General features: G+C 40.1%; 1 protein-coding gene across 1 annotated transcript in view; it reads left to right on the forward strand.

The window, feature by feature from the left end:
• Positions 1 to 16,135, forward strand: part of LOC124210739 (EGF like, fibronectin type III and laminin G domains protein pikachurin) — an 82,603-nt gene extending 66,468 nt beyond the window's left edge. Inside the window, exons 8-15 of the mRNA XM_046609019.1 lie at positions 736 to 922; positions 4,983 to 5,122; positions 5,215 to 5,438; positions 5,518 to 5,767; positions 7,058 to 7,362; positions 7,687 to 7,932; positions 8,953 to 9,056; positions 9,666 to 16,135. Coding sequence (XP_046464975.1) covers positions 736 to 922; positions 4,983 to 5,122; positions 5,215 to 5,438; positions 5,518 to 5,767; positions 7,058 to 7,362; positions 7,687 to 7,932; positions 8,953 to 9,056; positions 9,666 to 9,814 — 1,605 coding nt within the window. The 3' untranslated portion in view covers positions 9,815 to 16,135. The remainder of the gene's footprint in view (positions 1 to 735; positions 923 to 4,982; positions 5,123 to 5,214; positions 5,439 to 5,517; positions 5,768 to 7,057; positions 7,363 to 7,686; positions 7,933 to 8,952; positions 9,057 to 9,665) is intronic.
• The last annotated feature ends 496 nt before the right edge of the window (positions 16,136 to 16,631 follow it).

Consider the following 16,631-nt stretch of genomic DNA (forward strand, 5'->3'; position numbering starts at 1 on the left):
TGACTCGTCTTAAATGAATCGAGAAAGTTATTCCATTGTTTTATTAGTAATTGCCGTTCTTTTTACGAACAACACGATCGATCTTTCAGCACTTTGAGTTTGAAAATTTGCTTTCTCCGTTCGTTCTCGTTCTTCTGGAACAATTGAGTCCCTGCTGGCGGGTTTAGCTGAGTTACCTGAATTGAAAACGTAGCTACGTCCCACCGATAAACACGATCGAAAGCAGTAAACCGTCACTGAGGGCGTATTTCATTTCGATAAAATTGGAATTTCGTCAACGTACGTTCCCAGTTTTCAAGCAAACAGATTCAAAATGAAAAGAAGTCAAATTTGCAAAAAATTCTATCGGCGTCGTCCCGCCGTTCCATTTATGCACCCGCCAGAATCCCCTTTGTAATTCCTACGAGCAGAATCTTGTTTTGTGCAAGAGTAATAAAAAGGATGTCTCCGCAGGCAAGGCAGGGGATGAGGCCGAGGATTATGAATATAACCCACGGGAGCGAAACGGCGCTTAAGCTTTTGCTATTCTTGTTATACCTACGTAGCTTGTGTGCAACTGCAGGATGCCCGCGGCATACACGCTGGGTCTATAATAACGGAGGTGGGAAAACTCGGGGGTTGTTATACCCGTCAGGCTGCAAACACGTCCGTAAATAAACCTTATAACGTAAATAAATATGGCGGCGGGACGCAGAAGCACGGGGAATTTTCCTAATCCTGTTTTTATTCCTGCAGGGATTATTCTCCAGGATCACCTTCAGGGAGCCCCTGTTTGTCGGCGGACCCGGAAACACAACAGGGCTCGAAAGACTTCCGGTTACCGTCGGGTTCAGGGGATGCGTACGACACTTGGAAGCCAACGAGCATCATTATCGGTTTCCTCTCGCCCCTCTCGGGGACGCCGCCAACGGATTCGACGTCGGTGAGTCCTTGCCCAACATCCCTTACCGTGCGAAAAATATTTACTGCCATTTTTCCTGAACACACAAGATTTCGGCGTGGGTGCCGGCCGATTGAGGAAATTCAATCGAGTTACGAAACCTTCGTAAACACAGGAGAATTATCATCGAGCTTGAGATTATCCTCCTTTCGGAATCATTTTCTGAAGAAAAATTTGGACAATTGACGGAAAGGCGGTAGAAAATATATTTTCATCTGATTATCATTTGATCAATTTTTTCAACTTCTTTCACGTAGCGACCGCGCGTCAAAAGGTATAAATTACCATTCCCTGATTTATGCCGGTAATGTAGGCTCCGAAACTGCCGATCTATATACTTGAAGCTGCTATCAGGGCGAATTTGGAACGATTTAGACTGATAATTCGATCAGTCTTATCCTGGAATTGAATAAAGGGCGAAGGTTCGGGGATAAAGAGGCTCCAAACATTCGAGCGAGCTTGCAGCGTGCGAGTCAAATGTGCTTTGTGTATAGAGAGCCAAAAAGGGTGAACGAAAGCTAAGCTTACGTCAAGGCACGTAAAAGAATAATCACATTATCGGTTACCACCGGCTTGTTTCGTACCGATCGGGAATCAGGGTGAAAAATCTGAGCTTTCAAGCTCACCTCCAAGAATACCGACACTTCTTTTTTTCGGGCGCAGCTTTCCGTAAGGGTATCGTATCGCATTGTGTCGCATCGGGTTTCGAGGAACGGCATACCTACGGCGATTGTGTCGCCCCGGATGAACGAGTGAAGAAAATAGGATCACGGATGCCCGTACAGAGAGAAAGGTGAGAGGACAGAGAGAAGGGGAGACGACGTTGAAAAAAGTTGCGAGGAAACTCGGGGAAACTTGGCAATCGCGGGAGACACAAAGGATCGTTCGAACGCTCAGACCTCTAGATATTCTGTGAAAATAAATTCTGCTTTGCCGATATTTTTATCCTCACAACGGTTTCGGGGACAGTCGATAATACGCCGAGGTCTTAAATTTCTCTCATGTTCAGTCGTACGCTTCCGGAGGTTTCATGCACTCTGTTCGGTTCAAAATTTTGTAAATAACAAAAACAAAAAACTTTAGTAACGTGGCGTGAGTGAAAAGTATGTTACAAGAAATTGTATGTGGGCGCATCGCTGGAGTGCCTACGTCTGAACGATTTCTTGGGGTGACATCAACACCTTTAACAAGGAGCACCCTAATGTAGCATGTATTCCACGTTTTTGTCAGGTCCATGAAGCCAGAAATTCAGCGGTTGTAAAAAAGCAGAGAATTTATTGTTTCTGGTGAGGTAGAACCGCGGGTGAGAAAGCGGGAGGTTTTTGCTTCTCACTCGCGAATAAATATATGCACGTTACTTTTGGTTGGCCTTGGTTGGGGTGATGCCACGTGAGTGTAATTAGGAATAATGATAATTCGGGCAATTAGACGTTTTTGTTTCATAATTACAATGTGGGCTCGAGTGAAACAGAGCCGGTGGTATAATAAATTGCAACTTTGCTAATGAACTTTTGGCCGGAAGAGACAGCTGCAGCTGTAACAAGTGGAATAACGGTAACAACTGTGGGGGTAATAACTGTGCGTGGCACCTGCTTAGCGGAGAACTATAACTTGAACTTGCCAGTGATTTTACCGTGGAATTGATATGTACGCCCGTTTGAAAAGAAAAAAAAAGAAAAAAACGAAGATTCAAAATGAGTAATAGTGTACGAAAGAGTTGAAACTAGGTGGGTGGTATTCGTGTTTGTATTGAATTTTCCGAGGCCACTGTGGATTCTGAGCCATCATTGAACTGAAATAGAAAATTGCTATACCCTCAAGCTGTAGACTCTGATTTATTTGTCTTTGGAAACATAGTGCGACTCGATACCCGTAAAACTCAAGGCATACTCGGCGAGCTGATGAAACTGGCTGCGAGGGAAAGAAAACGTCTATTCCCCGGTGAACCATCTGAGGAACGAATTTTTTTTACAACAGCCTCCCGCTGCAAGTGTTGTTGAGTTTTATTACTTTTTTTTTCCTTTTCAATTATTTTGGAACTGTTTGTATGCATTTCGATAACACAGGTCTGTAAAAAATACTTTTTTCAGCTGCATGGGATGGTTTTGGTAGATATTATGTTTTCGAGAGTGCTGAATCCAGAAATGACTTCCATTTCTCTACATCATGTACAGTATTCTTGAAAAACACGAGGTGTCGGCATAAAAACGAAGAATAATCACCATTTTATTACCATGAATTAAACAACATTTCTTATAAAATAAACATACAATTTCTGTATGAAATGCATTTAAAATTCCGTGATCATTCTTTTCGCCTACGAAGCCTTTTCTTCTTCTCTTTGATACATCTCCGAACACGCTTCCGCTTTCCATTTTCTGTTTCCCTGTTTGCATTTATTCCTGACTGTCGCTCTAATTATAGGTAGGTATTAAACGGTAGTAAGAAATCACTTTTCCATAGGATTGTTAGAATCAGGAATAGGATACCAGATTTTGAATTGACCCGGAGTTTCACTCCAAATGAAATTACAAACACGAGTACGAGAAAAAACCCGACGTAATGGAACTATTTGAGTACTTTTCCCACTTTCAGTGAGTGAAAATCTATAAGAAATGGTATAAAAAACTTCTACAATTTTTAGGTTGCAGACCTGTGTTATACCTGTATACGTTAGATTCGGCGAGTTTTGCAGAAAGGCTGAACGAAGCCGTGCGTATCGATTGATATTGGAAAATCGGGGTATCGAATCACCGCATGCAGCATTTTCGGAATGCCCAAGGGCATTTCGCGCCCCTCCAGGTCACCTCTGGAGTGACATTCGATTGGCCGAACGGTAACCACGGCCGCGCCAAAAGCTTGCGTGCAATATTTTTTCCAAGGTTAGGTTTCAAGGTGTGTGTGTGGATATCCTTGACAGCCTTCACTCCCGCCGGCTGATCCGTACAGCGTACGCAATTGTCCTTTCCCTCTCGGAGTGATAATAAGCAGCCGTCCGAGGCTCGAAATCGGAAACCCCCGGCATCCCTCGAGCCTCTTTACCCGATTGATATCATCAGCCACGATGCAGAATAAGAGTTCGACCCTTTCGCGACCTTCAGCTTCCGGGAAAATTTCAACCCTTGGAGTCCAAATTAAAGTCCTGCACGTCCGAAGATATATGTACTCTTTTTCGATCTAACTTCCCTGCGAAGCTCCATTTCCTGTTACACAACGGCGTCTTTGATCGAATTTAGAATTTCCGATACGTATAATAATTATTTTGTAGAGTATCTCCCAGATTCGAGGAACAGCTTTTGCAACAGATGTAGGGTAAAAAAATTTAATGCAGATTTTACATCTGTTGTGCGGTGAATATATGGACGGTACTTTTATGAAGTCAAATCTACATCAATTGTTGTAGATCTGTCTTAGCATATCGTAACTTGTACTATTGGCTTTGCAACTCTTATTATCGGATTTGTAAATCTTGCCACAATTGCCGCATACAGTTTTAGCTCCAAAAAAAAAGTGCCGTGTCCATATATTCATCACACCGGATGTAAAATCTACAATATTTTTCTTCCCGCGTGCTTTCCTGAAAAAACATTTGTACCCACTCCCAGGATCGTATAATGTCCCGAATACATTCGCCGGAATCTGGAACGCAGTGTAGACAGGGTGACGCGTGTATACGAGGTCGAATCGTTTATTCCGCGGTGAAAAACGTAGCATCCCTCGAACCCGCGGAGTTCGCTTTCATCGATACTTCACTTTGTCACCGTAGCAGCTGGGCGAATGGGGCGAGAGGGGGGGGGGGGAGGGGGTCGTTTTGTCCGACGTACAGTGACGTCCCTCCTCGTCGACGTAACCGCGCCTCACCTCCATCCACCTGCCGTCCTCTTCATTATACCCTCGTTATTACCGCCGCGGTTCTAATATCGATTCGAGCTCCTCGTCGTCGCCATATTCCCACCCTTTGGCCCTTCCTCCCCCTCCCCCCCCCCCCACACTTTTCTCGACGCCCCGCAAAGCTCACGGATATCGATGATTATCTCTCCAGAGGAATGCACGGCCGACAGATGCAGCAAGGTGCCCTGCTCCCACGGAGGGAAATGTCTGACGACCGGAGGTGACACTGCCGTGTGTCTCTGCCCCCTCGGGTACACCGGCGACCTTTGCGAGACCAGAGTCGACCTCCAGGTGAGTAGCGGTACCTGCCTAACCTCCGATATACGTTGCTCCTTGCCGGATGGCGGAAGGACTCGACGCTAACAGGGCCTTCCGAATTTAAGGTGCCCTCGTTCAACGGATCGTCCTATCTGAGGTACCCGGGACTTGGCGATTCTTCCCTATCATGGCTCGAGCTTGGCGTAACTCTGAAGCCAACCGCACCCGACGGCGTCATCCTCTACAACGGGCATCACAGCGACGCTACCGGGGATTTCGTCGCGCTCTACTTGGCCGCGGGACACCTTCAGTTCACCTTTGACCTTGGAACGGGCCCCGCGACCCTCAGGTGAGTCCCAGCTCCGCAGCACCGCAGCTCCGGCTCGGGTATCCAGATCGCGGCGATCACTGGCGCTTCGTTCTTTCAGGAGTGAGAATCCCGTTCGTCTCGGCGAGTGGCTCGAGGTCCGTGTATCCAGGACCGGACGCCTCGCCTCCCTCGAGGTCGACGACGAACCACCGCGAGAGATCATGGCGCCGGGAGCCTTCACCCAGCTCTCTTTGCCTCTCAGTTTGTATCTCGGAGGTGCTCCAGCGACCGACGTCTACTCACCGAAGTTGAAAACAACCGCAAGCTTCGTCGGGTGCATCCAGTCCGTTACCCTCAATCGGAGGGAGGTGAGTAGTTGCTGGACGAGACGTGGTTCCCTGTCTGAAAAACGGCGAGATGCCTACGATTTACATTCTTTTAACCTTCTCAGTCATAAAAACCACTGTACGGCACTCTTTTTTCTTTTATTTTATTTTTTTGTAATTTTTTTATATCCCATGCAAAACCCCCTTTGTTTTTTACATTTTCAGGTAACAAACATACTTAGACTTTGAAATGATTAGGATATTTGATGATAAATGTATACCAAAAAAAGCTTGGAATTCATTGGTTGACAAACGGAGATCTCAGAATCCTCATTAGATTCAAAAAATCAATGCAGAGGGGTAGTTTTTCCCCTCCTTGATGGTGAATATGGACAGTATCGGGGGTTGCACCTATTCTCGGCCTAAGATCGTAATTTCTCAAAATAAATATTCATGTAAATCATATTCATTCAAGAACACTATTTAAAACAATATTGATAATTCACCCCGCTTTCACCCTATTTTAGGGGTTGTTTTTATTTTCACTAAATTTTTGAAGCGAGATTTGCATTCAGCGTAGAAAAATAAATAAGGTACGTGTAATTGCATTCCCGTGTGAAAAAAATCAGATTTCCGTGACCGTAAGGGCGAATCTCCTAGAGAGGTTTCCCGATAATCAAGCCAGTAATAAAAATCCAGCTATCGCCACATTTCAACATATTACAGATTTTCACATCTAATGGGCGTTTAGATGAATGGACAGAATTTTCTCCAACCATATTTCGAGGTTAAATCCAAAAATTTCAACGATTTTGTTCTGAAACGATGCGGTTTTTGCCGGTTTAGGATTTGTCAGATTTTGTACCAAATCGGATTATCTGTTTTTGAGTTATTTGTGAAAATTTACACGTCTGGATCCGACAATAACTCTAAAACGGATTGATCGATTCAATCGAAATCTGGTCCATTCGTTTGGCTCCATTCAATTCAAAATTAATCACATCTTGAGCAAAATCCGCATAGCCATCTTCGCTTTTTTTTCTCTCACGAAAACGGTATTTCTTTTGCTAAAATTTGCTATTTCTGAAAATAAAGGAAATAGCCGGTGTTCCAAACTAATTAATATTCTCGAGCGAACTGACGCTCTTCCAAACGAGACCGTGTTTTGGTCTTGACTCAGGTTCGGGATTGTTTCAATTTGTGACTCCCCCGTGTAATCGCGAGTCAAGAGTACCTATCAGTTTAATATCAATGCTGCAGACTTGGATTTCATCCAAATCAGAAATCCTCGAACCACGCTACAAGTTTTTACCCAGAATGATCCTGATTCAGGTCGGTATCTTGGCCGAGGCTCTGGGTGGCGTGAATGTCGGTAATTGCGGGCACGCGTGCGAAGCTCGGCCCTGCGGCGACGCCGAGTGTCGTCCTCTGCGCGAAAGGTTCACCTGTCGCTGTCGGCCAGGAATGCCTCATCCTTGCCCCGAGCTCGACGTCTACGAGGCATCCCCGGGGACCCCGATTCCCGGACCCGATCCTGGGATCAGGGCCACGAAACCCAGTCACTACGAACGCGCCGTTCCCAGTTTTTCCGGTGCCAACAGCTACCTTCACTTCAGTGATGCTGACACGATGAAGAGGTGAGTGGATTTGCCAAATTGGCCATTCGAAATTCGGCTTTTCCTTATTCGCCGAGTTGACGGAAATCACCGAGCTCTGAAAGCGGTCGATTTATAACCCAAAGACAAATTTTTTAGCAGAAAAGGATGCGTCCTTCACTATTTCCAAATCTGGTAAAACTTTTCGAAACTAATCACAATCTTTGGGTAATCAACTCGGAAGTATTGGAATCAGTTGTTAAGTCACGGGTTATTACGAGTGCAGTGGAACGTAAATTTTGACCCGATCATATCTGATTTGCTCACAGCAATTGATCGTGTTTTTGTGTTACACACTTCGAGCAGAATAATCAGCTTCAGGGTCGACATCAACATGAGATTCAGGGTGAGTAGCAGCAGCGGACTTCTTCTTTGGAGCGGACGGCAGCTCGACCCTCAGGAGACGATGGATGCCAACGGCGATTTCCTTGCCCTGGGACTAGATCAGGGCTACCTAACACTCACCTACAATCTCGGTTCCGGCGAAGCCTCGCTAAGGTACAATCTGACGAGACTCGACGACGATCTTTGGCATCGGGTCAGAGCCGTCAGGTGAGTGACCAAATTAAGCCAGCGTTTCAGTCTGCGTACGGTTTTGCATATCGGGATGAAAAATTCGGAACTGCCTAAGGGGAGGGGGGTACAGCTTGGACGGTGTAAAATCGTACCTATTTTGAGGAGTTTTTTTTTCATAGAAAATGAAAACACCTGGAGAAATTTTTATAGTTGTAATGTGTATTCATGTAAATTCTCAGGATTTTAGCCAGGCAAAAGTCGGGCTTACTTCAAATCCAATAATCTTGAACTTTCGCTTTATGCGGACCGTTAATTGAGTTTCAGGATTTTCACGCGATTGTCGGTGTATATCCGCGCATGCTTCTATGCACCCTTCGTTATGAATTCAGCACTTTGATTCAGATCTGGGATCAGCGGGAAAACCCGAGTCCCTTAAATCCCTTGCGTACACAAAGACCGACGTCTAATCTGAAGCTTCCTCCGAAACCAACGTAGTGTTCCAGTCTCAATTGTCAGTCTACTATTGAAATCAGGACAGAGAAATCGGTTCAAAAACGGAAATTTCAACCACACCCTCGGTTATTCGAATCGTGATTTTGTCTCATTTGTAACGTATCAACATCCCGTTTTTGGTCCTGCGGTTCCTCGTTGCTTATATACGTATGTATGAGTCACGAACATTAGCACATCAACAAATCACTCATGCTGGACACAAAGAAATGTTTATCTGCTTTAAAGGGATGCCATTCAATTCAACGGGAAAGCTCTCACAGCAACAATTTACGTTATCGAGTGAAATCATTGTCATGCAGGTCAAATTTGAGAAGTTCTCCGCAGTTGATGTTACGTTTTGTTCATGCAATAAAGATTCGAAAATAAGACAACTAATTTTTAATCACATCTGATGAATTGCATGAGTTCCATAACGAGAGAGGAACTTATGGTATATTTTTCTACTCTGCGTGATAACATTTTATTTAGCGGCTAGACCAGCAGCATCTAAAAAATCGCACCAGTCTTCAGGGCTAACGTTTTTGGTGGTTTATCAATTTTCAGGAACGAACAGTGGGCTTCACTTGTCGTCGACAGCGGGACCGGGGTTTCCGTTTCCTCGCCGGGGCAGCTCAGGCAACTGAACACGGACACGGGCCTCTATGTCGGTAAGTCCGACTGCCAATAGTCCTTATCCTGAGCTTTCCTACCAAGCGCGAGCCGGGTAATACGCAATAGTACATTATGTAACAAGGGAATAAAGTCGAATATTATTCCCGCGGACGGGTTTACTGCCCGAGAGAAGCGAGCTATTTGGATTTGCGGACAATATGATCTTATATTTCCCGCAAATGCGTTACGAGGGAATAAATATCCTATTTTCGTACCGCCTTTCAGGTTAAAAAAGTTAACATTACGGTTGAGTCGGGAATATAAGTAATAACGAAAATATCATAGGAACCTGCAGTGAAGCAGAAGAATTGATAAAAAAGTGAAAGAAATTGTACAATTTTATCGGTTATTCGAGGTCACAGTTATTGTAAAATCAACGATGTATAAGCATGATCATTGTACATAATTACTAATGCACGTTTAAAATCTTGTGGATATACGGATACATCGGTATACATGTAACAAAAAAGTTGCACATTACTAAGATTCAGGCTAATCTCTTACCAAAGCAGTTTTTATCGATATGCTTAATCGGTCATTGTAGATTAATATTCTTTCTGGCAAATAAGCAGGCGTGAAAAATGGTGCAATTTATCATCCTACAGGAGGCGCTCCGGACGTTGTGAGGACGACGGGTGGCCGATACACCAGAGGAATCGTTGGTTGCGTGAGCGACTTGGTCCTGGACACGGATTTCTCGGTCGCCTTATCGTCTCCAGGTCAGGCGACGAACACGCATTCCTGCATTCCCTGAGGTCGCCGGAAGTTCCTCTAGGCCCCAAAATCCTCTGTAGGAATGAATAAAGAAAACTAGGATAATATAATATACGCAATATACATATAATGTGAAAAAGATCGACAAAGTTCAAGTGGGTTTTGACCAGACGGAAATGCATTATGATTATTCACAACAACGCGGTTCATCGATATCTTATACGATTAACGCGCAAAAAGATGATGATAAAATAAAAAAAAAAAAAACAAAAAGAATAAAGAACAATCAAAGCGGGAAACCAGCTGCTCGGTCACTTTGGAATTTGGATATATATTGAGTCGAGACCAAAGAGAGGGAGACAAAGTATAATAATTATCGCGGGATGAACGGTTCGATGTTTCGTATGAATTAAGGATTCAAATTTCTACACATAATTCATGCTGTCACGCAATTTTTGCTTTCTCTTCTCAACTATGCAATACAGCGCAATATACAGACTAAATTTCACCGTCTGTCGTCTGTTAAAATTTAATGCGCACGCGCTACAATCCGAAAGTGGATGTTTGCCAGGGTAGCCAACCGTCTCTAGCGTCAAAACGTCTGACAATGGCAAATCGAGCCCAACTGTCGCCGACAACTGTAAAAATTTTTGACGTTAGAGACGGTTGGTCACCCTGTCAAACAGCCGATCTCGCGTTGAAGCGCATGCGCATTAAATTTCAGCAGACGACGAATCATGCAGCCGTTAGAAACTCACTTTGTACAACCGCGTATCGTACGAAACTTGGACTTTTCATCCGTAAACGTGGTATGTTCGCAATTAATAAGTACGTTCGTTTTCAAACCGAGCCACCGATCGAGTCCACCGATGTTATAACTATATAAATTATACTTGTAGCGCTACTGTTAACTATAATATATGATTGAAGAAGCGGATTTAGTCAGCTTGTTGTAAATATTATAGAGATTCAATTGAAACTTTTGACCTATAGGCAAAACCTTTTACACGCATCGCAACTTGCAGCTGTGTAAACCGCAGGCATTGTACCTACTAACCTATTATAGCTACACTTATCGAGGTGAGCGGAATTCGATTCGTCCTTTTTGTATCTTGCTTCCATCTCCGTTTCCTCAGAGGTGAATTACACACACACATATACAAATCAAGTGTAACTTGAAACTGTATAAATTAATATCCGCAAGTTGCTGCGGTATAAGACGATCAGCCTGGCCTAAAAAAAATGACGGTTGGTTGAGTAGAACGAAATGATTGAGTAATTATACACGCCTCCTTGACGTCAATTTTTTACACCCTTGTTATACACTTCATCCGACCGGAAACACACAATGCCGGGAGTTTTCGTATTTTCTCATTTACTCTTTTCAATTTGACAGTTTTTATCAAGTTCACATCTCCCAGCGCAGCAGCAGCTATATTCTCACTATTAAAGGATGGCCCCAAGTGAGTTTGTTTTTACAAATACGATGACTAGAATTGTTTTGGCTACGCAGGTAATTTTCATTAACTAATAAATATAAAATTTAATCTAATTAGGATATACACTTAAATATCTATCACAATGATCGATGTTAACACTGTTCTAGAGCTTGCGCGAAAAGATGAAGCGATTCATAACTCGTCGCGATTGAACGATACTTTCAGAAAAGTATAAAAAGCTAGTCCCGATTTTCGAAAGTATGGAATCGAAAAATTACTTTTAAGTTTTTTCTTTTTCTTTTACGGGGTGAATAGGCCATCCTGTGCGTATAGATAATATTCATGTACATGTATAATATATGTCTGTACCATAATTGTCACAGCTAAAGCACGTCCGCGCACATTGTAATTATATTTATTATATGAAAAGTCGCTGCAGTTTATTATCTATATAATAAACAATACCTGTTAAAATACGCTGCATTATCACAACGTTCATATTATGACGTGTAATCACGCGGATTTTGCCAAAGGGAAAATGAAAAATATAGGCAAAAAACGAAAACATGAAAAAGACGTTAAAAAAGAAGAAAAATAAAGAAATAAAATCAATCTGCACTACACGCCACTACTTTTATATGTCCGTAGAATTTTTTCACGTGTTTTTAGAAAACAAAAGAAATAAAAATTTCAAACGATTAATAATAATCACCTGAACAGAGTCACATACACACACACACACCTAACAGTAGATACATAGGTATTGTATTACACATTTATATGTATGAATATTCGCCTTCGGTGTGTAAACTTTGACGAGCTGCAAGAAGAAGAAAAGAAATAACTAAAATTATTGATGAAAAGTTAACCGGTCGGAAAAATCCCAGGTCAATACGTATATATATATATATATGCATATATATATATATGCACATGCATACACACGCCATATCTGAGTGAATGAGAATTTCGAGTAGAATTAGCGAGAGAGAGAGAGAGAGAGACAGCGAGAAAAAGTGTGAGAGCGAGAGCGAAATGAATGAATAAAAAATTACGTATTAAGGATTGTGTCTATTATAATTAATCGATCATCATACACGGCGAGTATATGAGATACTTGACACATGACATGGTAAGGGAGAAAATATATGGAATGGTTTGACGAGTTGATTCGATTATAAGAAAAATTACCCAACGACAAGATATAGGGTACTGATAACTAATTGAGAATCAAGTTTGAAAAAAGCGAGTAACAAAAAAATAATTTAAAAGGTAAATAGAAAACGAAACGATAAAGAAGATATTGAATTAAGGAGTAACAAACTGTGAAAAAGGTGAAACGACAAAAAAAAATTCGTAAATGAATAAATAAATACACACACATTCATACACATAACATACTTATGTACACGAAAAAAACAGCAAAAAAACAATAAAAAAAAAGAAAAAAAAATGAAAGAAAACGAACACAAACACACATCGTAGAAGCAATCGGCTGTAGTCAATTTTGTACAAGCGTTATTTTCTGGAAACTATATATTATATATAATGAACATAATATAATATACAAAAAAAAGTAAATAAATGGTAATTGCGTAGGGAATAATAAATAAATAAATAATATATATATATACATATATATATATATATATATATATAATAACGTAAAATAAAGAATTATGATTGAATATGAAGTTGTTAGTGGTGTAATGCTATAAGTATACATACACACATGCCATACAATATCTGTAATGCATATTCAACATTTAGGAAGTGATGAATTATTACATGCATAATTTCTTTCAAAATTTGCACCGATTCGTTTTTTTATTTTTTGATTTTATTTTCCAACACATTTTTCAATTATACCGTCACGTATTTTTCTAATTGAATTCAATGCGATTATACGTTATATATCAGAACGGGAAAATATTAGTCTCATTTCGATATCCGCCACGATTGCTTATTGAATTTGATCAGCAGTCTGATTATTTCGTAATGAAACACAAGAAGGCTGCGGACCAATAATATTTTCTTTGCTGATATCGAATAATGTATACGTATAACCTGCTACAAGTGGATGAAAATTCAATCGAATGAAAATTCAGCTATTTCACCGATACGTTGATGAAAAGGAAAGCTAAAAAATCAAACTGCAACCGAAGAAAACAAACGAACGGTTTAAATATGATTGTTCCGTAAATTGAGCTTGCAAATCGATTCACAGATTGAAAAACTTCATTTTGAACCAGGTATGATGAAAATGACATAGATTGGATTGTTCTTTTGTGTTATAAATACGATGTTCAAAATTCATTCGCGCACTTTCGGCAACTGCGTACCTTGTTTTCAAAAAATTATACAGCTGCTGTGTAAACCGACGTCAAAAACAGTAGAATTCTATACTGATAAAATACCCCCGTGGTATAATAAAAAGGAAAGCTAAGAACGTAGAAAAAAGATGGCACGCATAAATTCTAAGTCGCGAAACTAATTTTTATAAATTGTTTCGATTTATGAATTTTCGTTTTCCCGATTACCACACGCAAACACACACAAATATAGGTACAGTAAACGTAACAGATACGTACAACTTAAAATTTTCGATAAGGGCATGATGTCGGAGAGGTTTGAACAAATTGCAATATCTTCACTATTAAGTTACGTACGTTAACCGTATGTCATTAAAATGCACGTATAAAAGATTTTTGTCGTTGTTGCGTACGTACGAGGGCAGAAGAATATTATGTACGTCAAGTTGATACTCTATCCACTGTAAAGTAATACGTGTACCTACCCACATGAATTATTATCTTAAATAATAATATACGATACTAGAAATACGAGACCGGGTGTTGAAAATGAAAAAAGAAATGTAAGAAAAGAGCGAACAAAGGCAAAAATATTGATCGAAAGCAAAATACAAAAGATTATCCTTGTACATGGACCCGTTCCTTTTTCTATCAATTACATTCCTTACGCCATCTTGGATTAAATTAAATTAAATTAAATTAAATTAAATTAAATTAAATTTAGTTATAAGAGTAGAGATATTGTCATCCGTCATAATCACGCATTGTACGTTTTTTATATAAGGGATAGGTGGGCAAAATGTGCCCCCTGTACGATCAAGTGGGATTTCAAAAAACGTCGATAGCGCTTGAAATGTATTTTTAGGCCAAAGACAAAAAAATTGCGTTGTCGAAATTGGTCTAATATTATTCCTTCGTTAAGGTGCCCATTACGCCCGCCTGCCTCTCCCCTGTACGATTTAGTTTGAATCTATTTTTCGTCTACAAGTTCCGCCATGTGTATTCGTACACACGATTGCACAGCTTCTCAAACTACACTATAATATTATTGCATCGAGTTTGTGAATAAATGTCAAAGTGAGTTAGAAGGAAGATCGTCAAGTCTCGAACATCTATAATTATCTCAGCGTGAAATTATGCTTATTACTTTGACGTTGGTAGAGTTCTATAAAAATCTGTGTTGTATTTTGTGCGTACGTTTCGTCTTGCACGTCAAAACAAACATATCGTTTTCGCATTTTATTATTTGTCATATCGATTACAACACAATGTACATGTACTCGTATAAATATAGTTACTAGCTTAAGTTATGCAATATCTTACGTTTCAGAAAGCTCAATACCACTTCGTTCCGTAAAATCCGAGGTAGAAAGAAAGAGAAAGAGAAATAGAGCGAGTTGAATTGTTGCGTATTTATGCTTGTTCGCACGAAGGTTTTGGATAATAACTCGATGATCGTTCGCAATAAATTATTTGCCGACACTTATCTTTAGTTGATTCATTATTATACATGTATACAATAGCTGTTATTGTTGAAGACCGCAATGAGAAGCATGTAACAAGGCTGACAATGTGAATGCACGCGTAACAATATAATATAATATAATATAATATAATATAATACGGAAATCTATGGATAAGACCAGACAATTATCCTTGAATATCAATCACTTTACACGAATTACGAAAGCGTAATACACTGTATACATATAATATATTGAAAATATATCATACATATTATTATTATTATTATTATTATTATTATACGCATACATACATTAATGCACGTATATATGCATATAATAACGAATAGATTATTACCGAATATTATATATTAATATACAATGTTATATTAACTATTTCTATTATGTCCGTCTGCAAAGTCTATTAGAAGAGTCTATCCTGTACAACAGTATAACATGATCGTGTGATTCGCAGCATTCTCATACCAGAATCGTTATACTCCGCGTCCCATTCGACTTGATGCATCCCGGATAGCAAAAAAACAAAAAAAGTAAAAAAAAAAAAAAAGAGAAAGAATATTCATCAATATATCGTTTTCAAGTATCTTGTACGTGATGTACGCTATGATTACGGGGTTATTTATTGATTCGTTAATTAGACCTGAGAAGCGAAATTCATTCAAAGGTAAAAGATTTTAAAATTTTTGGGGTACTTCGAGATTTTTGATGTACAGAATCATACAAAATATCTTTCATCTTTCCTTTTATCTACTGAACAACTTTTCCATCGTACTAACATCCACCTAAGCCTCGTGTAATTGTAATGAAAGATGTCGATATAATTATATTATGGTACAGAAAATTGATATATAACTCGTAATTATTTATCAAACAAAACAAAGAACAACAGAAAATTACATACGTGTATGTTTTATCGTACACTCAGCAATGTTATTGTCAGCGTTATCACAGTCAGCGTCATCGTCATCATCACCGTCATATTCACCTCAATCATTATCATTAGTAAAATGATCATCATTATATATTATCATTATAAATATAAGGCACGCGACCGAATCGTGAACTGTATGATTTTGCGCACGTTGTATAATGCATCGTAAATATAATAAAGAAAACATTTTGTAAATCGTCGAAAACTTCCTGTTTCAAATTTCCTATGAATTTCACTGCTAAAATTTGACAGACGCAAACCAACTGCAGTTTTAGTTAAAATAAAGGCGTATTGCGCGTTTATAAAATAAATAACCAACGGTTGACCTACAGTTCTGAATAAATTACCTCTCAAACTGTCATTTCCTTGATTCCAACCTCCAACAAGCTCATAAGAATTGATCCGAGGCAATATCCGTAGGTTATTACGAACGCGAGGCCGATCATAATCCAGATCAAGACCAAAGTTGAGGAATTTGACGAAACGTACATTTTCACTGTTTCTCTAACATCATGCGCCAATCAATTTTCGATGTTATTTATCCACACCCGCCTTCTTGTAATTTTTTACGAACATGTTACTCGGAATTTGACAAAAATTCAGACCAATTTGTTCCGCGATGATTCGTTGTCGATGACGCCTACTCGGATCTGAATACTCGATCGTAATTCTCAACCGATTTAACACAGCA

Source organism: Neodiprion pinetum, chromosome 1 (genome assembly GCF_021155775.2).
Source record: "Neodiprion pinetum isolate iyNeoPine1 chromosome 1, iyNeoPine1.2, whole genome shotgun sequence".
Lineage (NCBI taxonomy): Eukaryota > Metazoa > Arthropoda > Insecta > Hymenoptera > Diprionidae > Neodiprion > Neodiprion pinetum.